Here is a 23848-nt window from a genome sequence, read left to right on the forward strand (position 1 = left end):
CTCAGTATTGTCAGATCTTTGTGAGAGAATATGTGAAAGATGTTTGCTTTGAGAAAGAACAGTGTAAAGATGCTCATCATGTCTGCAGGAGCGTCTGAGCAGCATCTTTACAGCTCTTTCACTTCCTCTTTCTGACACAAACTCTGTGTTTAACACATGAAGCAACACACACACACACAGTCATAACCCTCAGGAACTACATTGAGTTTAAGTGGGTCAATGGCAGTTTCTGACAGACGACACAAGCACTCAGAGACCAGACCGACGACAGATACAGGAGAAATAGTTTTAATGGTCTTCATAAACACTAATACATCACTGATGGATCTATTTAATAACTCCTAATAATGGAGCAGTGATGGTCACTGCAGAGCCAAATGACGTCCAGCTCCTCCTCAGTGGATCTAATGGGTGGAGGGAGAGAGTTATGGGTCGGTTAGGGTGTTGTTGGACCGTCTCGCTCCACCCATTACACCCAAATTACATCCAGAGAGAAGAGCTGGACTTCTCTCTCCACCCACGACTCTGCAGTGAACAGCCTCTCAAAATAGAGGAATTACATCCATTACTCAAATCTTTCCTGCACTTCCATTGACTTTACTGTCATCTAGTGGTCAAAAAGATCCAGTGCACTTTACTGCCATTACAGCAGCTTTTACATCTGACTCTTGGACATGTTGATTTCAGAAGTAATGAAAGTTACTGGTTGTATTTTTTCTGTACTGTTCACTATGTGTTAGGAGAAGCTAATGTGTGCTTCATATGAATTATAATTATAATGTATTAAAAATGCACATATGTAAAATGAATGAAGCTTTATACAGTCAGGATGGGAAATGAACACCCGTCACCAGCCAAATACTGGAACTTTAGGACAATAGCTGGTTATTTTGCTTCATCTGTCAGTCAGGAGCCTTGTCCAAATATTCACACTTGCGGTCTTGGCCACTTGAGAGCACGACTGTCCCATGTCTTAAAATGTCAAACTGCAGTGCCCTTAATGCCCACTAAACCCACACTATCTCCAATACTGCTTCAGAGTGTTATTCAAGGCTAAGCGTATCCCAGCATGCATTATGTTCGGAAACTCACGTCCCCTGAAATCGCAAGATGTCGAGGAAAACATTCCACCGTAGTTTAAATTAATTAGCACGCATAAAATTTGGTTGTAAAAACAAAGTGTTGCACATTTTATTGGTGTAAAGATGAGTCAGGTGTGTGTAAAAATGAGTCTGGTGTGTGTAAAGATGAGTCTGGTTTGTGTAAGCCTATTTTGCACAACATTTGCAATTTGCTTCTGTTAGTTACATAGCGACTACTGAACAGACATGTAGAAGTTTATTTGTAAAATGCAAAGTATTGAAAATATAATAAATAAAAGCTTCTCAAAAGTTCTACACATACTTGCAATCTTCACGCCTACTTGAACACTTGGGCCAAATAGAGGAAATACGTCATGCAAGTAGACATTTTGTGCGCAAATGCATATCAAACACACTGACTTGTTTTAGCAGTTTCAATAACGGAAATTGAACTAAGATCATCTAAATCCACTTTTGAGGCCAAAGCATTTCAACAGACATTTGGACAAAAAGATCAACTGAGTGACTGTAAAATCTGTTTATTATATAATTCATTGGATGATATCAGTAACAGGGAGGCTTAAGTAAGGGATAATCCACGGCTAGCCATGCATTAAAGGATTTTAATGCACGACGTAGAGGCGAAGAACCACCCGACGCGAAGCGGAAATAAAATTCTTTAATGCATGCGTCACCGCTAGGGCAGAGGACAACCACCACTCCGGAGGAGCTACACCAAGAGTCAGACAACGACGTGATATAAAAGCTTGATTCTTTTTATTAAATATAAAAACACTTTAAAAAGGAATGTCACTGCCACTAGAGTCTTCGTAGGGCCACTCGTCTAAACAGGGCTTCTGTGGAGGAAGGCTACCAGTTGATCTCTTCCTTGCACGGAGCAATACAGAGGGGAGGAGGGGGAGGGCACAAGGGGCTACAAGTGGGTATAGCAGCAGACGGTGGGCTTTCTCTTTTCACAGGACAGCGTCAGATACTGAGTGTCACCTTTCTTCCACAGGACAGCGATGCAGTGGCGGATATCAGGTTCTCCATGTTCGCAGAACAGCAATAATCAGTACAGAATCCAGCAGTTAACAACTGAGTTTTCTTCCCACAGGACAGCGATGGCAATATGCAGCGGCGGTTAGCAGTTTCTCTATGTTCACGTTAATTATTGGTTGCCCACCGGGCTGGACGATCTCCGACTGAGCTTTCAGAGTACTGGTAACATCAAGCTTTCAAATACTCGTGCATATATCAAACCACTATAAATCTTCACATGTGCTCACTTCAATCGTCAGACACTGCAATGGCACACCACTTAAGAGTGAAAAATCGTCATTGGAGGCTGACTTGCTGCTCTCGCGCTCAGACAGGTGTTGTTGTTGTGCGTGCTAGGGAACGTAATGAGCCATACGTCATTGCGTCGCTATATCAGTGATATCGCGATATGACACTTTTTTATCATGTAAAAAATTATACCGGTATTATCGTGGACGGTATGATATGGCACACCCCTAGTTACCAATGTAGCGGATTAATTTTGAACTGTAATCAAACTGACTGGAACTACCTGTGCATTAAACGGTTTTACTGCACACCTTCCAGCCAATCAGAATCGAGTATTTAAACAGCCCATGGTTAAGACTCAATACACAATAAGCAAAAACAAATTTAACTGTGACATATTCATATCTGATAGGATGCCATGTCACACTTTAGAAACATATCACCATACCCTGATAGCACACGTACATCTCAGAGACGTCTATTTGATGTCCATGTTTTCATCTGGAAGACGTATTTTTAGTGTTATAACGCTTTGTAAATGATGACAAAATGTTAGTTGTAAATGTGGTCATTTTGCTCTGAAAGTTCAAAATACTGGAAGTGAAAATGAATCCTAGTGACTTGAAACTCAGTTTTAACAAGTCAAAGTCTTTGGTTTTACCTTGATTTGCATAAAACACACTAACAAGATCAGACACTGGTACTTTATACAAACAATGAAAATAATATTACAAATAAGTCCAGGTGTTTTCATGCAGCCACCCCTGTGCTGGAGTGTGACGAGGGAAGATTTCCTCAATTCTGTGTTTCAAACCACAGTTTTGTCTGTCAGTTCTTTCTGTTGACTGGTTTATCCGGAACTTGGGGCAAATCCCAAACTGTTTTTGCCCCCTTGAAGGGATTTTAATTTTTCAAATTAAATTGAACAACTGGATCCCTTCACTGAAGAGCCCTTCCACAAGGCCGTTAGTGAAGGGAACATGCAATGGTCATTTCAAGGAAGTAATTTTTTGTCATTTATGGTCATGTGACCCAGGGAATACTAAATCACTTTAAAACTGAGAGCTTGAGTTAACTAACAAACAAACAGAGCAGTTCAAGTTGTGTTGTTCTGTTCTGTCAGTTCTTTCCATTTGTAGCAAAATGTGGCGCGCTCAGTAGCGACGGGAATATCGGGGAAAACAACCCAAATAAAAAAGGACACACAAGTAGCCTACGTTCTACTTAGAAATAGACAGAGGTGTGAGTTTCCGTATAGAAATAGTAGGTTTTATTAAAGTTACAATGGTTGACCAATAGTCATTTATATGGAAGTAAAATAATGTCAAATGTTTTTGAAATAAAAAGCCTGTTGAATTGCACTACTTGAAAAAAATAGGCATTGCATTAACCATGCTTGCATTTTAATGCATTGTATTTTTAGGGCTTGCATTTTTATGGGCTGAAATTCAGCATGGTTGAAAATTTAAGCTTTGAATATTTCAATTAAAAACATTTCAAACACCTTTTCATTATTAAAAATTCAATAATCCATATTCACCTTTCATATTTCACTTCCAAAATATTCAAACTGTTTAAAAATACAACCAATAATATTCAACAGGCAATTTTCGGGCCATTTTATTTCACTTTGCAAATTCGCTTCCACAAATTCAGTGGTTCAAATTCGACAGTAAATTCAACATTGACGTCCAGGAACTGCAGGAAAAGCAATAGATTACCGAGCATACTCTCCATCTGCTGTTAGTCAACCTCACCATCAGATGGTGCAAAAGTGCGTGTTGTTGACGAAGACCAGCAAAATTAGAGCAAGTCATTCATTCATAAAACTCATTTACATCAATGTAAGTGTATTTGTGATTATTATGACGGCTGTTTTATGTTAAATTCAGTGTCTTCACGGTTACTTTTCCTGTGTAGCCTACATGCATCTTTCTCTACCGTGAACGAGATTATAATGTTATTCCCCGATGCGGATGTACAGATCCAATGTTACATTTTTGAGGTTGACATATATTTCTCTTGGTTGTTTAGTTGCCTTAACTTTATATTGTGGCGATGTGCTGCATGCAGGCTATTAGGGTTTCCCTCAATACTTCTGGACATATACAACGCTTAACGCAGATTAATGGACTACAGTGATGTAAAAGACCAAACTCGCAGGCAAGCAGATGGACTCAGAATAACGCGCAAAGCTGAGCGTTTCCCAGTGATAGACTGGCATAAAGATGGCTTGATGTTGGACATTCGCACATTTAGGGACCGTCTCTAAAGTGTATACGACTTTGGTATACACGTTTCTAACTCCGATAGCATTTGAATAGAACTACTTACAGTCATAAAACCAACTGTAAAGTGTTCATGTAGTGTCAGGGATAATGCGCACCCTTTGGATTTTTGATATTTATTCAAATAAATTTAAGTTTGCTATTTAAGTTAGAAACATGTATGCCAATGTTGTATGCAACTTTAGAGATGGTCCCTAAATGTGCGAATGTCCAATGTCAAGCCAATTTTACATTTAGTCATTTAGCAGACACTTTTATCCAAAGTGATTTACAGTTAAATTAACAATAGGACAACAATATGCAAGTGCTATGACAGTTTAAGCTAATGCAATACACGTAGGCATACTATATATAGTATATCAGTATATGTATATCACCAGTAGGCTTATATGTATATCGCCAGTATATCACGAAACGCTCAGCATGAAACTTTGTGCGTCAAGTTCATATTCTGAGTCCATGCTTGCCTGTAGCCTATATAGTAGCCTACAGCCTACTTCCCCAATAAGGTGCAAGATTGATCTTTCATATCACTGTATTAGTACATTAAGCTACGTTAAGCGTTTTGTCCCAACTGAAGGGGAATCCTTGAGTATGAGGTATTGAGGGAAACCGATTATAATCCTGTTCATGGTAGAGAAAGCTGATGACATGTAGAATACACAGGGAAAGTAACAATGAAGTTATTGAATGAAACATAAACACACAGCTTTTGTGTGTTTATCATCTTTTCCGCACATACTGACACAGATAATCATTTCCATTTTATGAATGAATGTCTTCGTCAACAACAAGCGCTTTTGCACCACCTGCTGGTGAGGTCGACTAACAGCAGATGGAGAGTATGCTCGGCAATCTACTGCTTTTCCTGCAGTTCCTGGACGTCAATGTTGAATTTACTGTCGAATTTGAACCACTGAATTTGTGGAAGCGAATTTTGCAAAGCGAAATAAAATGGCCCGAAAATTGCCTGTTGAATATTATTGGTTGTATTTTTAAACAGTTTGAATATTTGAACAGTGAAATATGAAAGGTGAATATGGATTATTGAATTTTTAATAATGAAAAGGTGTTTGAAATGTTTTTAATTGAAATATTCACAGCTTAAATATTCAACCATGTTGAATTTCAGCCCATAAAAATGCAAGCCCTAAAAATACAATGCATTAAAATGCAAGCATGGTTAATGCAATGCCTATTTTTTTTTTCAAGTAGTGCAATTCAATAGGCTTTTTATTTCAAAAACATTTGACATTATTTTACTTCCATACCATTTAAGACCAGTACTCAGCACCATTGCCAGCGGTCGAACGAGAAAGTAACAAAACAGAAATGAACAATAATAATTGCAGGGGGTTTAGGCTTTCTTTTTGAAGAACGGGCTGGTGTGACAGAAGACCCTCACGAAAAGAAAACATATTTCCTAATATATGAATGATCAATATATTAAATGATATAACAGTATATTTGAAAATATACAGAATAATATATTGTGTTAATATTACAATATATTGAATAATAAATAAGTAATTGCCGCTTTTCATATATTGCAAAATATGTGACAATATATTTACTAATATATCATAATGTATGTAATTCTATATTCAGTATTACACTTCATAATATATAGATGTGTATGTGATCAGATATGATACTGCATGTGTAATATAATGCAGATATATTTACTCACGGAGCATTAACACACATTTATGGAGAAATATATAATCTAATATATTTCTTATATTTTATAATTATTTACAAATGTTCCATATTTTCAAGCTATTTAACAACAGCACACCTGCATGTACTAAAGTGTTTAGCCAAGAGACTATCACTGTGCAGAAACATTACTTTTAAAATATTGTATTAATAGTCACATATATTCAGCCAATCATCAACGTCAGCACAGGCTCTGCTCTTCAGCACAATGGTCACCCCAAAAACTCACACACACCAGAAAACATTTAAAACTTAAAAACAATAGAGCATTAAACACTTACAGATCTCCACCTATATTAATATTGAGCAAAGCACATAAAATAACACTTAATTTTAACATTTACTCTCCTTTAACAGTCAGAAGCAAAGCATGCTGGGAACTAGAAATCTGTTGTAACACATTCTATGAATGTTTGTGTATACATACATACAAACATACATTCACATTTATATGGGAACATGTGCAATGCAATACATGTACACAATAAAGGATAACACTTTGTGAATATAACATGTAATGCTATTTACTATTGTCTTCATTTATAAATACTGTATATGTATTAATATAAATCCATACATGGCCAATGCATATATTGCAGTATTTTGAAAAATATAAGCACTAGTTTCCCATATATGGAAATGTATTATCTAATATTTCGCATTATATTTTGCAATATATTCCCACATATTTTTTGTTCTGCAAGGGGAGACACCACGGCTATCAGAATCACACCCACCAGATTCACTGCAAATAATGACACAGCAATAATGACAACCCCTGGTGAAGTAAAGCCTGTGCCGCAGAGAAACAGCCGCTTCAGGAAGCGCTCAGCTCCTACAAACAGAGGAACAAGAAGAAACAGAACATCAAGAAAAGCACAAAAACAATATATTCAAACTAAGCTAAATCAATATCACAGAACTGTACACCTTAAAGACAAAACAAGGACTTATACTGTCACAGAAGTATAAAGATCACCCGAGCTCAGAGCTAACTACAGGTCATAGGTTAGCAGAAAATGACTGAAACATCTAAAACCACATGGTGGTAATCAATACAATGGATGGAGACTGTTGCAAAACAGTCGGAAACATTAAACAGGTCATGACAGTAATATGAAACAAATCCACAAACACAAATAAATAAATGATCCAGGGGCCGGTTTCACAAAGATAGACTTTGACTATGGCTTAGATATAGTAGATAGTCAGACTTCAGATAGACATCTAAATCAGACCGTTGCACAAAGCACTTAAGACTCTGGCTGCGTTCGAAACCGCATACTTCCCTACTATTTAGTATGGGAAAAAGAGTAGGCGAGCAAAAAAGTATGTACGAATCCAAAAGAGTAGGCGAGAATTACCTGGGTGACGTACTAATTATCGCGAGATTCGGACTTAAATGCGTTCGAATATGCCTACTTTCCTACTATATAGTAGGCGAAAACAGTATGTGAAGGAAGCAGTACGTTCGAAACATCAGTATTCATAAAAGAGTAGGCGAGAAGTTCCCGGATGGCTTACTGCTTTCGGCCAGATTTTTGAGTGCTCAACCGATCAACCGATGGATACTCTTCTATCCCAGGAGGCCATGCGAGAGGATACGTCATTATCAAACATCGCAGAGATCAGCGACGCGGGTGCTTTCAAATGTGAGTAAACACGGTTCCTTGTGTTAAAACTGCATGTGTTGAACTACTGTAGAGTAAACTGTTGAAGTGTTGGAGGTGTAAAGACATTACACAGTATAGTATAGTTGTGATTTTGCTGTAAAAACACGTTTTATTATGCAACGTTATATAGCTAACTGGGGAGCTCCAGTAAGGACACGTAAGTCACGTCTCTAAAGTGGATTTACATAAACCATATACATCTTAAAGACGATTATTTTAAATATCTATTTACATCTGACAGGAAAATCTTCAGTAAGTATTGCAGAAGAGCACATCACAACATGAAATAGACATCTGAGTGATGAATGTGTGCTATTATGTAGAACAAATCTATAGTAAGTAAGTAACTAAACATAAGTTATCTATTTTATTTGTCCATTAGTACTGTTGATAAATTGAGGAACATTTATGTTGGATAAAAAGTTAAAACAACCTCAACATGTAAATGTAGTGTTGAGCTCATCACAGAGGTAATGTGAATCTTGTCTGGATGTTACAGGGTCAGATGAACAGATGTGTGTTTATCTGGTGGAGAGTGGCTGATGAAGGCTTTGAGTGAGTGACACTACAGAAATGAATAACACAATCTATTTAAATATTAAGTTGTAGTTTATTTTAATTATTGTAATTTCAAACAGAGCTATTACAGCACTTTTCTGATTCTTGATTTCTGTGCATTTGCTGCAGATCTTTTGTAGTGGAGCAGGACCTGCAAGGGAAGATGATGGCGGCATTTGTGGAAAAAAGCGTTTTTGTCTTCTAAATAATACTGAAATGAAAGGACATTGTGCGGTTAAAATGACTGCTTTTGTGTTATGTTTGTGCATTTTTGTAGGATCTTAAATGAAAGCAGGCTGGTGTGAGCACTGAGGATGAGGAGCCCAGAGCTGAATCCTGGAAACGGTGCCATGGATGAGTCCCTCCATCACTCCACCAGCCCTTACAAGACCCTCCATCACTCCACCTGTCCTTACGAGACCCTCCATCACTCCACCTGTCCTTACGAGACCCTCCATCACTCCACCTGTCCTTACGAGACCCTCCATCACTCCACCTGTCCTTACTGCCTCAGATTGTGAAGCACAACACATCACGCAACAACCTCAGTGCCTTCAGCCTACATACATGATTGTAGTTTGAATAAAGCTTTGTTTCATGTGTTGACTTGTATATGCATTTGTTTATTGTGTGATAGTGACTTTGATTAATTCTTTTACTAATTTATTGTAAAAAACATTGTTGTCAGTAAATAAAATATAATTATTTAATTAATGCTTTATTTATTGTTTGAATGAAAATGTAGATATGTTCACTATATACACATCTAGAGTGTATTCATGCATAGCTATTTCATATGACATACATATTAATGATACTTTACCAAAGATAAATGTTTCGCATATAAAATCAAGTTTTCTCCAAAGGCGAATCTTTGCACAGCTGCCCTTTGTGCAGACATTACAAATGCTGAGGAAAACCGTTCTAGGTAGAGCTGTCCAGTTACTGATGTTATGAGGTACAGGATATAGATATATATATTAGGGCTGTCAAAAGATTAATCGCATCCAAAATAAAAGTTTGTGTTTACATAATATGTGTGTGTACTGTGTATAATTATTTTGTATATATCAATACACACACATGCTTGTATATATTTAAGAAAAATGTGTAATTTATATATAAAAAAATTATATTTATATATAATATAAATTATATATAAATATATACAGTATATGAATGCAAATATTTCTTAAATATATACATGCATGTGTGTGTATTTAAATATACAAAATAATTACACAGTACACACACATATATTATGTAAACACAAACTTTTATTTTGGATGCGATTAATCTTTTGACAGCCCTAATATATATATATATATATATATATATATATATATATATATATATATATATATATCGTGGGTTTGCATACATAATATGAAATTTTATACACAGGAAAAAATAACCTACAAGGTTGAATATCTTAATATATATTTTCTTAAATAATTCATTAAAATACATAAAAAAATGCATTTTTTTGTTATTTATAGGCCTGAGGGATGAAACGAGAGTTAAATTCAACAAGAAAAAGAGGACAACAAAGCAGTAATTGCCACCTTTTGCTTGTGGTTGAAAATGTTTGGATATAAAATAAAGAAATTAGCAACATACAAGAGATGACAATTTTGAGATTTCGTAATAAAAATAAATAATATCGTTAAGGATAAAACGGTGGGTCACATTAGTAGGCTTAAATATAAGAACTTAAATCAACCCTAAATGTATTCACAAAATAAATGGGCAGCAGTTTCTTCAAAAAGACCACAAAATGAGCAAGTTTAATCAATATCAAGATATTTACAGAGAGATGAATTAAACGTGTCGTTCAAATCTTTTAAGTTGTTGCGCTTGTGATAACGCGTCGTAGGTCACATGATAACATCAACATGGCAGATGTCCGGTTCGCATTCATACCAAGGGGGCAGGGATTTGTATTATTTTGAAGGTACCCCCGGACGCCGCCATTGGCTAACGGAACCCCACCTGCTGTTAGCATCCCATTGACTCCCATTCATTTTGGCGTCACTTTGACAGCGAATAACTTCACATCTGAGGCGTTTAAAGACTCCATTTGTCCATTATTTATTTCTAAAGATGAAACACGACAATGTATAAAATGCTCCATTACCTTGTAGCTTATGTTATGGCCCTGTAGAAGCAGTTTTTGTAAAAGTAGGCTAATGATTGCGTCATAGCCACGCGACTCTCTGTCGCACAGTAAAAAATTACCGTATGGACAGGAGGAGAAGCTCGCAGGCAATATTTTATGAGCATAGACGTCTATGAGGCAATCGGGGGGACGTAGAGTCAAGGGAGAAGCCCATATAGAGTCCATAAAAGCAACGGGGAAAAATTGTGCAACAACGTTTTGAGGAATTGGAAATAATTCGGTATGTGGCAAGTATACATGAAGTAGCCTAACATTTATCCACGATCTTTAAATAATGTATCTACTTAATTAAATAATGAAGTATGGGTAACGGGGTATTAACGGGGGATGGAGAAATTATCATGAAATTATGCAATGGAAAAAAAAAACATCTCAATGTCAATCGCGGTTAACTTTATTCCTTTATTTATTTACAGATACGCTTGAAGATGAATGTGATCCCTTTCATCCTGGTCGGAAGCCATATACAACATGTCCTATCCTACATAACCTAATGTAAAAAATAAAGAAAACCGTTTCTGTTCAAGTGTGTTTGTCCATGATTTATTAGCCAAAACTGCATGATTTAACAGCTCATCATTTTTTATAAATTGGAATATTATATGGTCAATGTATTACGTGAAGAGATGAACTGTACAATGAGTCATTTTAAGAGACTATTTAAAATTAATATTGAATGGATACGAAAATGACTCGAGGGGATAGTATATTGTATAGGCCTACTTACAGTATGGTTCCTTGGCTTATATAGTATTGTTTTGAATGGGTTATTATTCGGTTTAATGTAGATAGAGGGAAACGGAGAAGATGGAATTTTTTTGAAAAAATTCAAATATGATTCAAATAGGAATTTTTGGAATTCAAATTAAAAAAATTAGACCCGTTTATGCACCCATCTATGGTTTCATTGCTTGTGGCAGAAGTGTGATGGGCATCTACGAAGACCTGGTAGAGCAGCCAGCTGCCCCATGCCGATACCTTCTGACCTACAAACTCAGTCAGGACCACTTGGAGTTGTTCTTCTCTGCAGTCAGAGCACGTGGAGGTTACAACAACAACCCCAATGTAAGGCAGTTCCGAGGGGCATACAAGCGCCTCCTTGTAAGGCACCAGGTGAAAAGGGGCACAGGCAACTGTCTCCTTCGGGACAACACAACCATCCTTGACTCAACAACTGCGACTGTGAACATCGCTCGCCGGGTGGATGTGGAGCCTGTGGAAGTGCTTGTACCTGAGGATGACTCCCTCCCTGACCTTCCAGATGTTGACAATCTGTCTGAGTACAAGGAAGCAGCAATCTCTTACATCACAGGCTTCACTGTGAAAAAGATGAAAGAGAAGATTAATTGCATGCCTTGCTCACAAGCGCTCACCTCAGATGACTTGGTGCATCGATTTATTAGTTTGAAGGACAGAGGTGGCCTACAGAAACCATCTCCAGGCATCACTGCACTTTGCCAAGCTACAGAAAGATGCTTTCAGCGGCTGCTAAAAACCAATGAGGGAAGGGCTCCACAGGGAAGAGGAACAACAGCAGCCATTGTCACCCAGGTTCTTTCTGATTGTTCTGAGAAGAATCTCTTCCCACAGCTGCACACTCACATGTTTGACGTGTGTTGAAGCTAACCATGTCCATGTTCTGGTGAAGATGGCTTCTGCGTGGTACTGCAAAGTTAGATTAAATCATATAGCAAGACGGACAACAGATAAAATTAAAGAAGGCAAGGTGGTCCGCAAAAAACTTACAAAATTAATCCATTTTTATGGAGATTAAGGGAAAGGTGGTTGGTCGTGTGTGTGTGTGTGTGTTTGTGGTTGCTGTATAGCATGTTTTTCTATGTGTGTGTGTGTGTGTGTGTTTGTGGTTGCTGTATAGCATGTTTTTCTATGTGTGTGTGTGTGTGTTTGTGGTTGCTGTATAGCATGTTTTTCTATGTGTATGTGTGTGTGTTTGTGGTTGCTGTATAGCATGTTTTTCTATGTGTATGTCAGAATGTGGCCAATTAAAACTTACTTTGTAGTTATCAGACGTAGAACATGGAAAATGGTACTGAGCCTATCTCTCTTTGGACAACATTGTAAATGTTACTTGGAGCCTGCATGAACGGGGCCTAAGTAACATTCAATGTCTGCTTTAAAAGAAGTACATACACACATGTGTTGTCTCAAATTAACCTCAATGTCAGATGTACCTTACTGCGAACCCCACCAATACCAGGATGATTTTCAGTTGGAGTCTGCATGAACGGGGCCCAACTCTTACAAATCACATGCTGCGATGCTACAGTAACATGCAATATTGAAACAGTTGTAGGTTATACATAGAGCCTTTATACATAGTGCCTTCCTTAACCCACATATACCGCTGATTAAACTTATAGTTTGTATGGGCTTTCCCATGTCACATTAAGGACTGTTCAATATCTCTTAGAGTTCGCATGAACGGGGCCTAAGGTGATATTGATCTGTTTGCCATTTATTATGTGAAATACATATGCAACCTCCCTGACCCTGGTGAATATTTATGTAGATAGTTTCTGGAATTCAAGGATCAGTTCATGACATATTTACAAAAAATGTATATATTTTAAAAAAGTATTCTCTCATGTTAAGTTGCTAGCTTCAAAAAGTTAACATCCATTGTTAGTTTGGTTTTATATCATATATATTGCGTTATTGAAGTGTTACAGTAATACATTAATACAGTATTTTAAGTTATGTTATAAAAAAATTAGCTTTAAATCTAATTTTTATTTATATTGATTCTCACATGATTTTTTTGTCCTGATTGCTGTTTTCATTACAGTTGGGCAAAATGTTAATATTTAAGGTTGTTCCTATCCCTTAGTTTTTTTACCATTGTATATTGCTTTTCCAGTGTTGTACCGGTGGTATGTTTTCTATTTTTTCCATGTCTTGTACCTGTCGTTTTGTAGTGTCTCGTATGTTTGTCCCGTGTTATATGTTCTCACTCATGGCCTGCACCTTGTCGTGGTGAGTGGGCTTTTAACCAAGACAGGCCATACTGAATGTATTGTACCAGTATTTTTTAACCTTGTCATCTTTCTCTCATGTAGGGTGTGTGACGTTCCCTGATTTTTGTGTGTTAGTAACCATACTCATGTTGTCTGTTGATGTGCCAGAGGAGATTGGCCAGATGATTGCAGTATCCATCCTCCAGATGTGGAGCGTTCTGATTCCAGCTTCCATCATGGCACTATACCTTCTCTGTCATTGCCTGCACCATTTTGCTTTGCTTAACTTTTTGTTTAACTTGTAGTCTACTACTGATTAAAATACCCCATATCTGAAGTTGCAGTTCAATTGTTAGTGTTTGTGGCAACTCACTTTTGATAAACACTAAAACAATAATCAAAATATTATTCTAAATTTACTACATAAAGCAATGAAATGTAAAGTCAATGCATTCCATAAAAACTGCTCATACAACTGTGAAAGATTGAATTGAATTTATTTAATTCTTCAGTCTTATTATGCAGAGTCGCTGCAGAGACCATGGGATGGTGGTGGTGGGGGGGGTGGTGGGGGGGGGGGAATGGGGTGGGAGAATGTAGGGATGAGGAAGAGCAGAGGTAACAGTGTTATGGCTACAGGTGTTTCTAAATTAACATAAAAAACTCAACATTAGCCATGATGGTCAGGGCTATATTTAGGCCTAACAAAATGGCCCTAAAGGCAAAATTCAAAAGCAGTAACACTGCCCACTGTAAGCAGTTCACTGCATTTGGATGTGGCCTTTAAGGCAGTTAGCTATTGTATTTAAAAACATATCATTTCCCCTAGGTGTGAAATGAACTCCATCTTTTAAAAATAGCCCAGGACTGTCATGTCTAATGTGAGGGTGCTCAATCATGGCACCATTTAAGCTACGAACAAATGTAGCCATAACACTGTTAACAAAATTTTTTGCCTTGTTAATTTTCACCGGATTGGCACCAGCCTTCCACCGGCACCTCTGGGTCACAGCTGAAAACATAATCTTCATGCCCGGGTGCCGGAGTTTAAGCTGGTGCAGGTCCTCCTTCATGGCGTTCACGAGCTGGACACTGCTGACCTCGCCCAGGTCGTTGCCGCCACAGTGGATGAGGAGGACATCCGGTGCTGCTCTTCCTCGCAGGGAGTGGGAGAAGAAGGGGAGGAGTCCTTTCCACCGCAGTCCACCACACCCAAACCAACACATCCGGACTCCTGGCAGACTGAGGTTGCTTCCCATGGTCTCTGCAGCTCTCTGGGCACCACGTCTGATGTAACTATCACCAATGATCCACACTGTGTCTATGGAAGGAAAATAAATGAGTTTAATAAATGCTTGAGGTAATGAAAATTAAGAATTTAACTATGAAAGGTAGCTCAGGTTTTTTATGTTAACAATACATGTGGGAGAACATAGATCAAGGGAGCAACACCTCAAAATATAGATGACAATCTAATTTGTTGATGTCCTTATAAGATAGACATAATTTATCAGCTGTCAAATAGCCAAGACTAGTACTTACAGTTTTTATGTGCAGACGATCGTGCAGACAGCATCATGGGTGCAGTATCAAGGGTGGCCATCTCAAAATCGATCACTAAAAAAAATACACAGCTTGTAAAAAATAAACTAATGTAAATAGGTAATAACCTATGGTAATAACATTTTTATGTTGGCTAATACGAATCTAAACGTTACGAATTATAACGTTATATTCAGTTGACATCCAAATAGACACTCATAAATTCAGGTTAATTGATTTGCTTCAAATAGTTTATTTGAGATGTAAGTTTTTAAGTAAAGTTGATAACGTTATCGTTAATTCTTATTCATGAATCATGACAACTGTTAATGTTTTCTGCAAGTCATCTAACGTTAGTGTTGAAAATAAACGTTACCACATGTATTAAAAGTGCTGCAGCGTTTTCAACCTTGTCTACTTTAATATCAATAACATACATTTATTTCAAGTTTTGTTGTGTAGGTTCAGGTTAATTTACCTCAATGGTAAGCTTGGAGCTGAATTCAAAATGAACCGCCAGCGCCAATATCTTGTAGTATCCAAGACAACAACTTGATCGCGTGATTCGCGTCGAGGTAGGTGGGCGTGGTTTCAGCATCAGGCTCCTCAGCTCCACCCACGTACCGCTTCTTTGCCCATTTTCGTTTATCCGGAAGTGACGCGCTGCCAAGATGGCGACGGTCGGCTACGCCCACTTTAGGCTTCAAAAACGGTCTTCAGAACTCTACGGGTGACGTCACGGACACTACGTCCATATTTTTTTACAGTCTATGTTTCAAACGCAGCCTCTGACTATCTTAAGTAGGACTACACTGCAATGCATTCTGGGTAAAATAAGACACTTTTCAAAACAAAAAACATGGCGGATCAAGTAAGCGCATTCAACCGCTCAGTGCAGTTTACCCCAGCGGAAAATATGTGTTTGTAGGAGGAGTATAAATGACGGCGTATGTTTTTACTGTTCGATCGCGCCCGTGCCTCTCTCTCTCTCTGACACACACACACACACACACACACACACACACTTCAGCATTGCAATCTTGACATCGCAGCCTGTTGCAGCATTCACACCAAACACGAATAGAGCGTCAAATTCGCGTCTATCGCGTCTAGTTCGACGCTTGAACATTTTGAATCCATTCGCGCGTCCAAGGCGAATAGGACGCGCGTATAAAGCGAGCGTTTGAAGCGAAAGAGCTATGACTCCACTGTGACTCTACTACCCCCAGTTGCGTGAGCGGTGCATTGCATTTCACGCATCGCCCGGGACGCTTGCGTCCACTGCTCAGACTATGAAAGGGAGCGCGTCGATCGTTGCTCGCGTTGACTATGTAACGGCCCTAACAGTTACAAGGACATTTTACTTGGGAATGTAATAACTGGAAGAAATGTTTAAATTATGAGCCATTTTCCCTTTTCTTTTGGCAGTTTGTAATGTAACTGATTGTTACTGCTGGTTGCCAAGGTAACATAGAGTCTTAGACCTAAGTTACCCTGGGGGTAAGGTGTCTAATTTTTTTGGTCTAAATTAAGTCAGTCTTTATTTTTGTGAATAGACCGGTCTAAAATAGCTTTGTGAAACTGGCCCCAGACAAAACCCAAAAAGGAACTTTCAAGCCCACTTGGGCTCTGGACGAGGAGGTGATGGACCCCAAAAGCAGCAGCGTGGCTCAGAGCGAGGGAGAGGAAGAGGAGATCTACACTAAAGGGTTAGTTCACCCAAAAATGAAAATTCTGTCAGTAATTATTACTCACCCTCATGTTGTTCTGTGTGGGACTCTGACGCGAGTTCACGTAGTGTAACAGCGCAACGTCAGAACGTAGGCTCACTATTGGCCGACGCTGGTCATGTGTGTGATGCTGGCCAATAGTGAGCCTACGTTCTGACGCTGTGCTGTTACACTATGTGAACTCGCGTCAGAGGCCCACACAGAACAACATGAATAGTCGAATAAAGTCGTTATTTTTGTTGTTTTTTGCGCACCAAAAGTATTCTCGTCGCTTGATAAACGTATGGTTGAGCCACTGTAGTCACTTGGACTATTTTAAACATTGTCTTTACTAACTTTCTGGGCCGGCAAGTTTCAATAACATGGAAGCCTATGAAGAAGTGAGCCAGCTCTCAGATTTCATCAGAAATATCTTAATCTGTGTTCCGAAGATGAACGAAAGTCTTACGAGGTTGGAACAACATGAGGGTGAGTAATTACTGACAGAATTTTCATTTTTGGGTGAACTAACCCTTTAAGGAGAGACTGCTCTCACTCAGCCTGCCCTAACACATGACCAGAGGACCGTGATCCAATGACGTAATACTCACGACGGCACATACAGAGATCATAGAGGAGCTTCTTTAGTGGCTATAGTGGTTTGGCAAATTCCAAACGTGTATTTTCCTCCTTGAAGGGCACTTCGGGAAGGAAACATTTATAGGGGTTTTCCAAACGAAAGTGAACAACTGGATCCCTTCACAACGGGCCTGTAATTTTATCATTTATGGTCATGTGACCCAGCGAATACTCGTAATTCGTTTTAACGGCAGATGGCAGGAGAGTTCGAGTTAACTAACAAACAGAGCAACTCAAGTTGTTTTGTTTTGTTCGAGATATAATTCACATATTTTGTCATGTTATGTTTAAATAAGTTTCATAGATAAGAAATGTGTTAGTAATGTGCAGGGTCTAAAGATGACACGACCCGTTTTAACCCTTTCACGCATAGTGGTCACTACTGTGGACAGATATTAAAAAAGCATTTTCTTGAATTTGTCATCAAAAAGTACATCAAAAAGTAATCTGATTACGTAATGCATGTTACTTGTAATGTGTTTCTTTACTCGTTACATCAAAAAGTAATCTGATTAGGTAATGTACATTACTTGTAGTTAATTACTTGTTAGATCAAAAAGTAATCTGATTAGGTAATGCATGTTACTTGTAACACTTTACTTTACTTGTAACATCAAAAAAGTAATCTGAATGCGTTATGCATGTTACTTGTAATGCACTACCCCCAACACTGATCATTTCAGATGAGATTGAAAAAACGTATCGCTAGGTTTTCTCAGAGGAGGGCTATGATAGAAATGTGCATGTCCATCTTGAACATAATCAGAATGATCAGCTAATAAGGGTAAATCTCCATACTCTGGTGCACTGGAGGGAACATCTGAGTGGTTTCCACAGTTGTAGCTTGACAGACTGTAGAAAATTCTGATGGAATCACGTCCTCATGTTCTGATATCAAAGATACGCGATGTGCAACTTGTATGAAGTTGTATGAAGCCTTTGCAATATTTTGCATTTATTTTTTGTATATATTTTATAGTTTTCACATGATTTGATATAATTGTATTGATTAGTTTGTTAAATTCACATACTTTATCTGTTTGATTATTGTCTTATATTTAATATATTATATCTTAAGTTTAAACCAACCGCATGCTGTCCACTCAAGTGGACATCTGAAGATCTCTTTGAAAAATTTGTAAAAAAAATAAAATAAAAATCAATTCTTGTTTCTCATGCCCTAAGAGCAATAAAAACACATAGGAAAAAAATCCTGACTGAGGTTATCATAATTCATGCATGAAAGGGTTAAAGTTGAGAGCAGAGAAATACACTCACCGTTTGGAAATTGCTCTTGCTCTGAAAGTCATGAGGACCCTGCAGTCTCATTAATCCTGTTTGGTTGCTGTGCACAATGATACATTTTTTAATTATTAACTATTAAAATTAATTATTGACTATTCTGGTTCACTGTGTTTGAGTTTTCCAATTTCAGTTTTCTAATTCATCACTTCTTCACTTCTGGCCTTTCATTACTTATACAGTATACTTAAAACCTATAGGCAATGTTTATTAGTGTGACTAATATCCTCTAGACGGCAGTCTGGACACACACATGAAATATCAGTTATGTCAGTTATAATGATAAAATACACATCAGCAAGGAGAGAAATGTTTATTTGAGATGCTGGTCTTTTAAACACTACAGGAATTATTAGGATCCTCAATTAAAGATACAGTAGAACAAAATCCAGTCAACAGAGCAATCCAACATGACTGAGAAACTAGAGACTTTAATACAATCAGATACAGATTTTACTGAGTTTAACATGATTATTAACATACATAAATAAAATGTTGAATACTCCAGTAAAGCAGACACTAAACTATTGACTACATGTTATTGTGATGTAACTTTAAATATTTGAATCACACAAGTTTTCTCCTAAAATGCATTTGCTTATGCAGCACAAACATAAATATGCAGGCTAAAATATAGATTAGCAGGACTAATACAACAACACTCTTATAAGCTCAATGACAATATACACAGCTTAAGAAATCAGAATGTTATTGATAAAGTAATGATGTTTATGAGCTCATAATGATGGATTATCAGTTTGTGAGGAGCATCAGATGTATATTAGCAGTAATACAGTTTAATGTGGATCTGCTGAAGTCACTGCTAGAGTCTCATATTCAGAAGATCTGGACTGAAGCTCAAGAGCCGTGTAGGAGTCATCAGGAGCTCTGGACTGAACAGACTGTGAGAGACAGATCAACAACAGCCTGTTTATGTGTGGATCTGCTGAATCTGAGTGTAAAAGTGTGTAAAAGACATTTACTGACTGTGATTGTGCTGTAAACGTCAGATGTTCTGGACGCTGGATCCAGAGCTGTGTATGTATCATCACTCGCGTCAGCCGCCTATAGAGAAAGATTTATACACTTATATTGCTTCATATACACTGTTGTATTCATAGTTCAATGCAACAATACAATCACACTGTATTGCAGTTGTAGATGGAGGTGTGTGTGTGCCGACTCGCCTGCTTTTGATTCCCGTCTTCAGTTCCTCCTTCTCTCCTCTTCTTCCTCCTGAAAACAGAGAGAAAACTATTAAAAATATATATTTTAAAAAGAAAAGGCTTGAAATAGAGTCCATTTGCTTTATATGTGAGATTGATTTTGGTTGATTTCTTAGTGAATAGACTTTAGTGTGCAGATAAACTTCACTCACTTTATGAACATGATGATGATAATGATGAAGATGATGAAGATCAATCCTCCACATCCCGCCACGATCCCAGAAACTGTGAGCAGAGCATCTCTCTGAACCCCTGAAACAAGACGATCATGAAGATCATTTCACACGTGAGACAGATGAAACTGAAAGAGTGTCTGATTATAGAAAATACCTTTAACAGTGAGTGAAACAGACGCTGATCTCTGAGATCCATGTTTATTCTGAGCCTCACAGTAGAAGCGTCCACTGAAACTGGAGTTAAAGCTGGAGATGCTGAAACTCTGTCCAGATCCAACAGCTGAGGTTTCATTCTCCTTAAACCAGCTGAAGTTCAGAGCAGGAGGGTTTGAGTCACTGCTGCAGTTCAGAGTCACTGAATCTCCCTCCACTATTACACCAGACCGACTGACCGACACTGAGACATTTCTTGGTCGGTCTGAAAGAGACAAAAATAAAACATTATTGGATAACTTACTATAACCAGATGATTTACTGACTCACATTTATTCACTCACACATGGCATTCAGCTTCACAGCATCAGAGTCTTTCTCTCCATGTTTATATCTGGATCTGCACTTGTATTCTCCACTGTGAACAGAGCTGATGTTTGAGATGCTGAAGATTCTTCCAGATCTTACAATCATTCCTCTTTTAAACCAGCTGAAGATCACAGCAGGAGGGTTTGAGTCACTGCACAGCAAAATCCCCAGGGTTAAATTAACTCTGTTCAGAGAACATTTGGTCCCTCTCTACAGAGAGTTAAAATAATGCTGAATCAGAGGCCCCGTTTACACGTACATGGTTATTTTGAAAAACGGAGACATTTCCCTTCGTTTGCACCCTTCGTTTACACGCAAACGGAGGATTCGCCAATGAAACCGATTCTTTCTAAAAACTCCGGCCAGAGTGGAGATTTTGAAAATCTTCGTTTGCACGTTTGCAGAGAAACAGAGAAAAACGGAGTTTTAGGCAGCGACGTCACAGAATGTGACTATTTTCGGGATTCTGATTGGCTAAGGTGGGCTTGAGCTTCTCGTTACACTGCCACCTACAGGTTTGGCATGCCCTTGACAGCATATACACAGGTTCGTGTGCACGATGTTATTTTTGAAAACGAAGAGGGGCGAAATGTCCGTTTATGAAAATAGCCATCCACGTGTAAACGTAGCCAGAGTTAAAGTCAATGAGATACTTAAGTGACTAATTAAGTGATGATTGGGCATTAATGATGAACACCTGCTGTTAACAAGTTCTCAGCCTCTGAAGTTTTGTCTATCAAAGGAGGATTAAACAACTCCACAAACAGCATTACCAGCTTTATTTATTACTAATCAGATTGACTTTATTTCTGTCATACGTTTACAGAAGTTCGTATTGAGAATTAACAGAGGTTTAGATGTTGACGATTTATTGAAAATGTATGATCACCATTATCGTGATGAGTGTTTCCTTTAGTTGGGCAGTTTGACTCTAGCTTAATTTTTTGAGTGTTTGTGGTTTTTGTAACAGCTTTTACCAAAACATGTAATTTGTTACAAATAATGCCAGATGCAAAGATCTTCAGGTGATCTAGTTTTCAACAACAAAAAGTAGAGTGATGCGCTTATATCATCACTGTTCAAAAGTGGTCATTTGATGTTAATAAATTATGTTCACTAACAATACTCTCTTGCCACAGATTGGACATTTTTTTTAAAAAATTAAATACATAATAGGGGAATTTTTTTTCTAAGACACAGACATCAAGAATCAGCATATGAATCTCAACAATGGTGATGTTTCATGCCGCAATGCATCCTGGGAGCCATGAGTTTTTTACTATTGTGGCTCCCAGCATGCATTGCAGCATGAAGCATGTCACCATTGTTGAGATTCATAAGCTGATTATTGATGTCTTTGTATTTAAAAAATTAAAAATGTCCAATCTGTGGCAAGAGAGTATTGTTAGTTAATATAATCTATTAACATCAAATGACCACTTTTGAATAGTGATGATATAAGTGCATTTTTTTTTTTACTATCTGCTGTTAAAAACTATATCACCTGATCTTTGTTTTTGGCTTTCTTTATAACAAATTATGTGTTTTGGTAAAAACTGTTACAAAAGTTCTGTCGTTACCAATAGAGTTCAATGGACATTGCGATGAACTTGCAACCATAGTTGGACAACGATGCTTTCGGGAAACGCACCCCTGGTTAGTAATAAGTGAAGCTGGTAATGCTGTTTATGGAGTTGTTGAATCCTCCTCTGCTGAGAACTTGTTAACAGCAGGTGTTCATCATTAATGCCCAATCACTTAATTAATCACTTAAGTATCTCATTAACTTTAACTCTGATTCAGAGTTATTTTAACTCTCTGTAGAGAGGGACCAAATGTTCTCTGAACAGAGTTAATTTAACCGTGGGGATTTTGCTGTGGGAATTGTGCGTTTAAAAAAAAGGATTTCTCGGCATGAAAAGAATGCCTACTTGTTGCGTCGTGGACTGTGAAAATCGCACCAGTTGTGGAGTCAAGTTCTTCAGGATTCCTGCAGGATCTCATCCGTTTAAAAAAAAAAAAATAGACAACATCTGTTCAGAAACTTACTGCTATCTGCCAAGTCTGTAGCATGACACAGGTCACAATTAATGCCAGATATCAAACTTCACCTAACTATTAAATCAGTCTACAGTTTACAGAAAACATTTGTTTACTTACCATGGCTTAACTCTACCGTTGTTGTCACAATGTTGTAACTACTAGCAGCTGGCTACGCCTGTAGCATGACACAGGTCCATGACATTTACAAAACTATTAACCTGCATAGCTTAGCGTTATAGGCTAGTGTACAGAAAACTGTTCATGCAATCCAGGCTTTTGAGTTTAATCTAAAGGATGACTTTACCTGATATGAAGTGAGCACTACAAGCATGAGCCTCTTTGATCGTAGCATTGTCCCAGTCTGCCCGTTTATTGAAAAAAATGTTTTTTAATCTTTTTTAAACTTTTTTTTTTCAGAAAGTTTTCTGTACACAAGCCTATAACATTAAGCTATGCAGGTTAATAGTTAACAGAAAACTGTCAATGGTTTTTATTTTTTTATAAATGGGCAGACTGGGACAACATTGTGACAACAACTGTAGAGTTAAGCCATGGTAAGTAAACAAATGTTTTCTGTAAACTGATTTAATAGTTAGGTGAAGTTTGATATCTGGCATTAATTGTGACCTGTGTCATGTACAGACTCAGCAGACAGCAGTATCTATCTGAATAGATAGCAGTACCAGTTAATATCTGGCCACTCGCTAACGTCGTCTACCCATTCTGATAGGAGCTCGGGATCAGGCAGACAATCGCCATTAGCTAAAACAAGTTTATTATGGTACTGTTCCTGTTCCTGTGGTGGCAAAGACAGTGCATATCTTGACACAATATGCCGGTCTATTAGCCATGCCATTTTTCTGACCCAATGCTGCGCGCACCCAACCTAGGCTTTCGAACATTGAAGGGGTCTATAGACCAGTCA

The 23848-nt window shown here is 37.9% G+C and overlaps 1 protein-coding gene and 1 long non-coding RNA gene across 3 annotated transcripts in view; one reads left to right on the forward strand and one right to left on the reverse strand.

The window, feature by feature from the left end:
• LOC311077894 (B-cell receptor CD22-like) overlaps positions 1-23848 on the reverse strand; it is a 184809-nt gene that overhangs the window by 80812 nt on the left and 80149 nt on the right. Inside the window, exons 11-15 of one of the 2 annotated variants that reach the window (XM_084106537.1) lie at positions 20513-20776; positions 20335-20434; positions 20144-20192; positions 19944-20021; positions 19256-19858 (exon numbers count right to left, since the gene is read on the reverse strand). The exons of the other annotated variant lie outside the window; for it this stretch is intronic. Of the exons in view, the coding sequence (XP_083962663.1) occupies positions 19754-19858; positions 19944-20021; positions 20144-20192; positions 20335-20434; positions 20513-20776 (596 nt within the window). The 3' untranslated portion in view covers positions 19256-19753. Of the gene's footprint in view, positions 1-19255; positions 19859-19943; positions 20022-20143; positions 20193-20334; positions 20435-20512; positions 20777-23848 lie in introns of those variants that run through there. 2 annotated transcript variants of the gene reach the window in all.
• Positions 10728-11315, forward strand: LOC311078362. Its single transcript, XR_014605145.1, has 2 exons — positions 10728-11009; positions 11206-11315. It is a non-coding gene; the product is annotated as an uncharacterized lncRNA (long non-coding RNA).

The sequence above is a fragment of the Abramis brama genome (genome assembly GCF_963993115.1).
Source record: "Abramis brama genome assembly, chromosome: 2".
In the NCBI taxonomy this organism is placed as follows: domain Eukaryota; kingdom Metazoa; phylum Chordata; class Actinopteri; order Cypriniformes; family Leuciscidae; genus Abramis; species Abramis brama.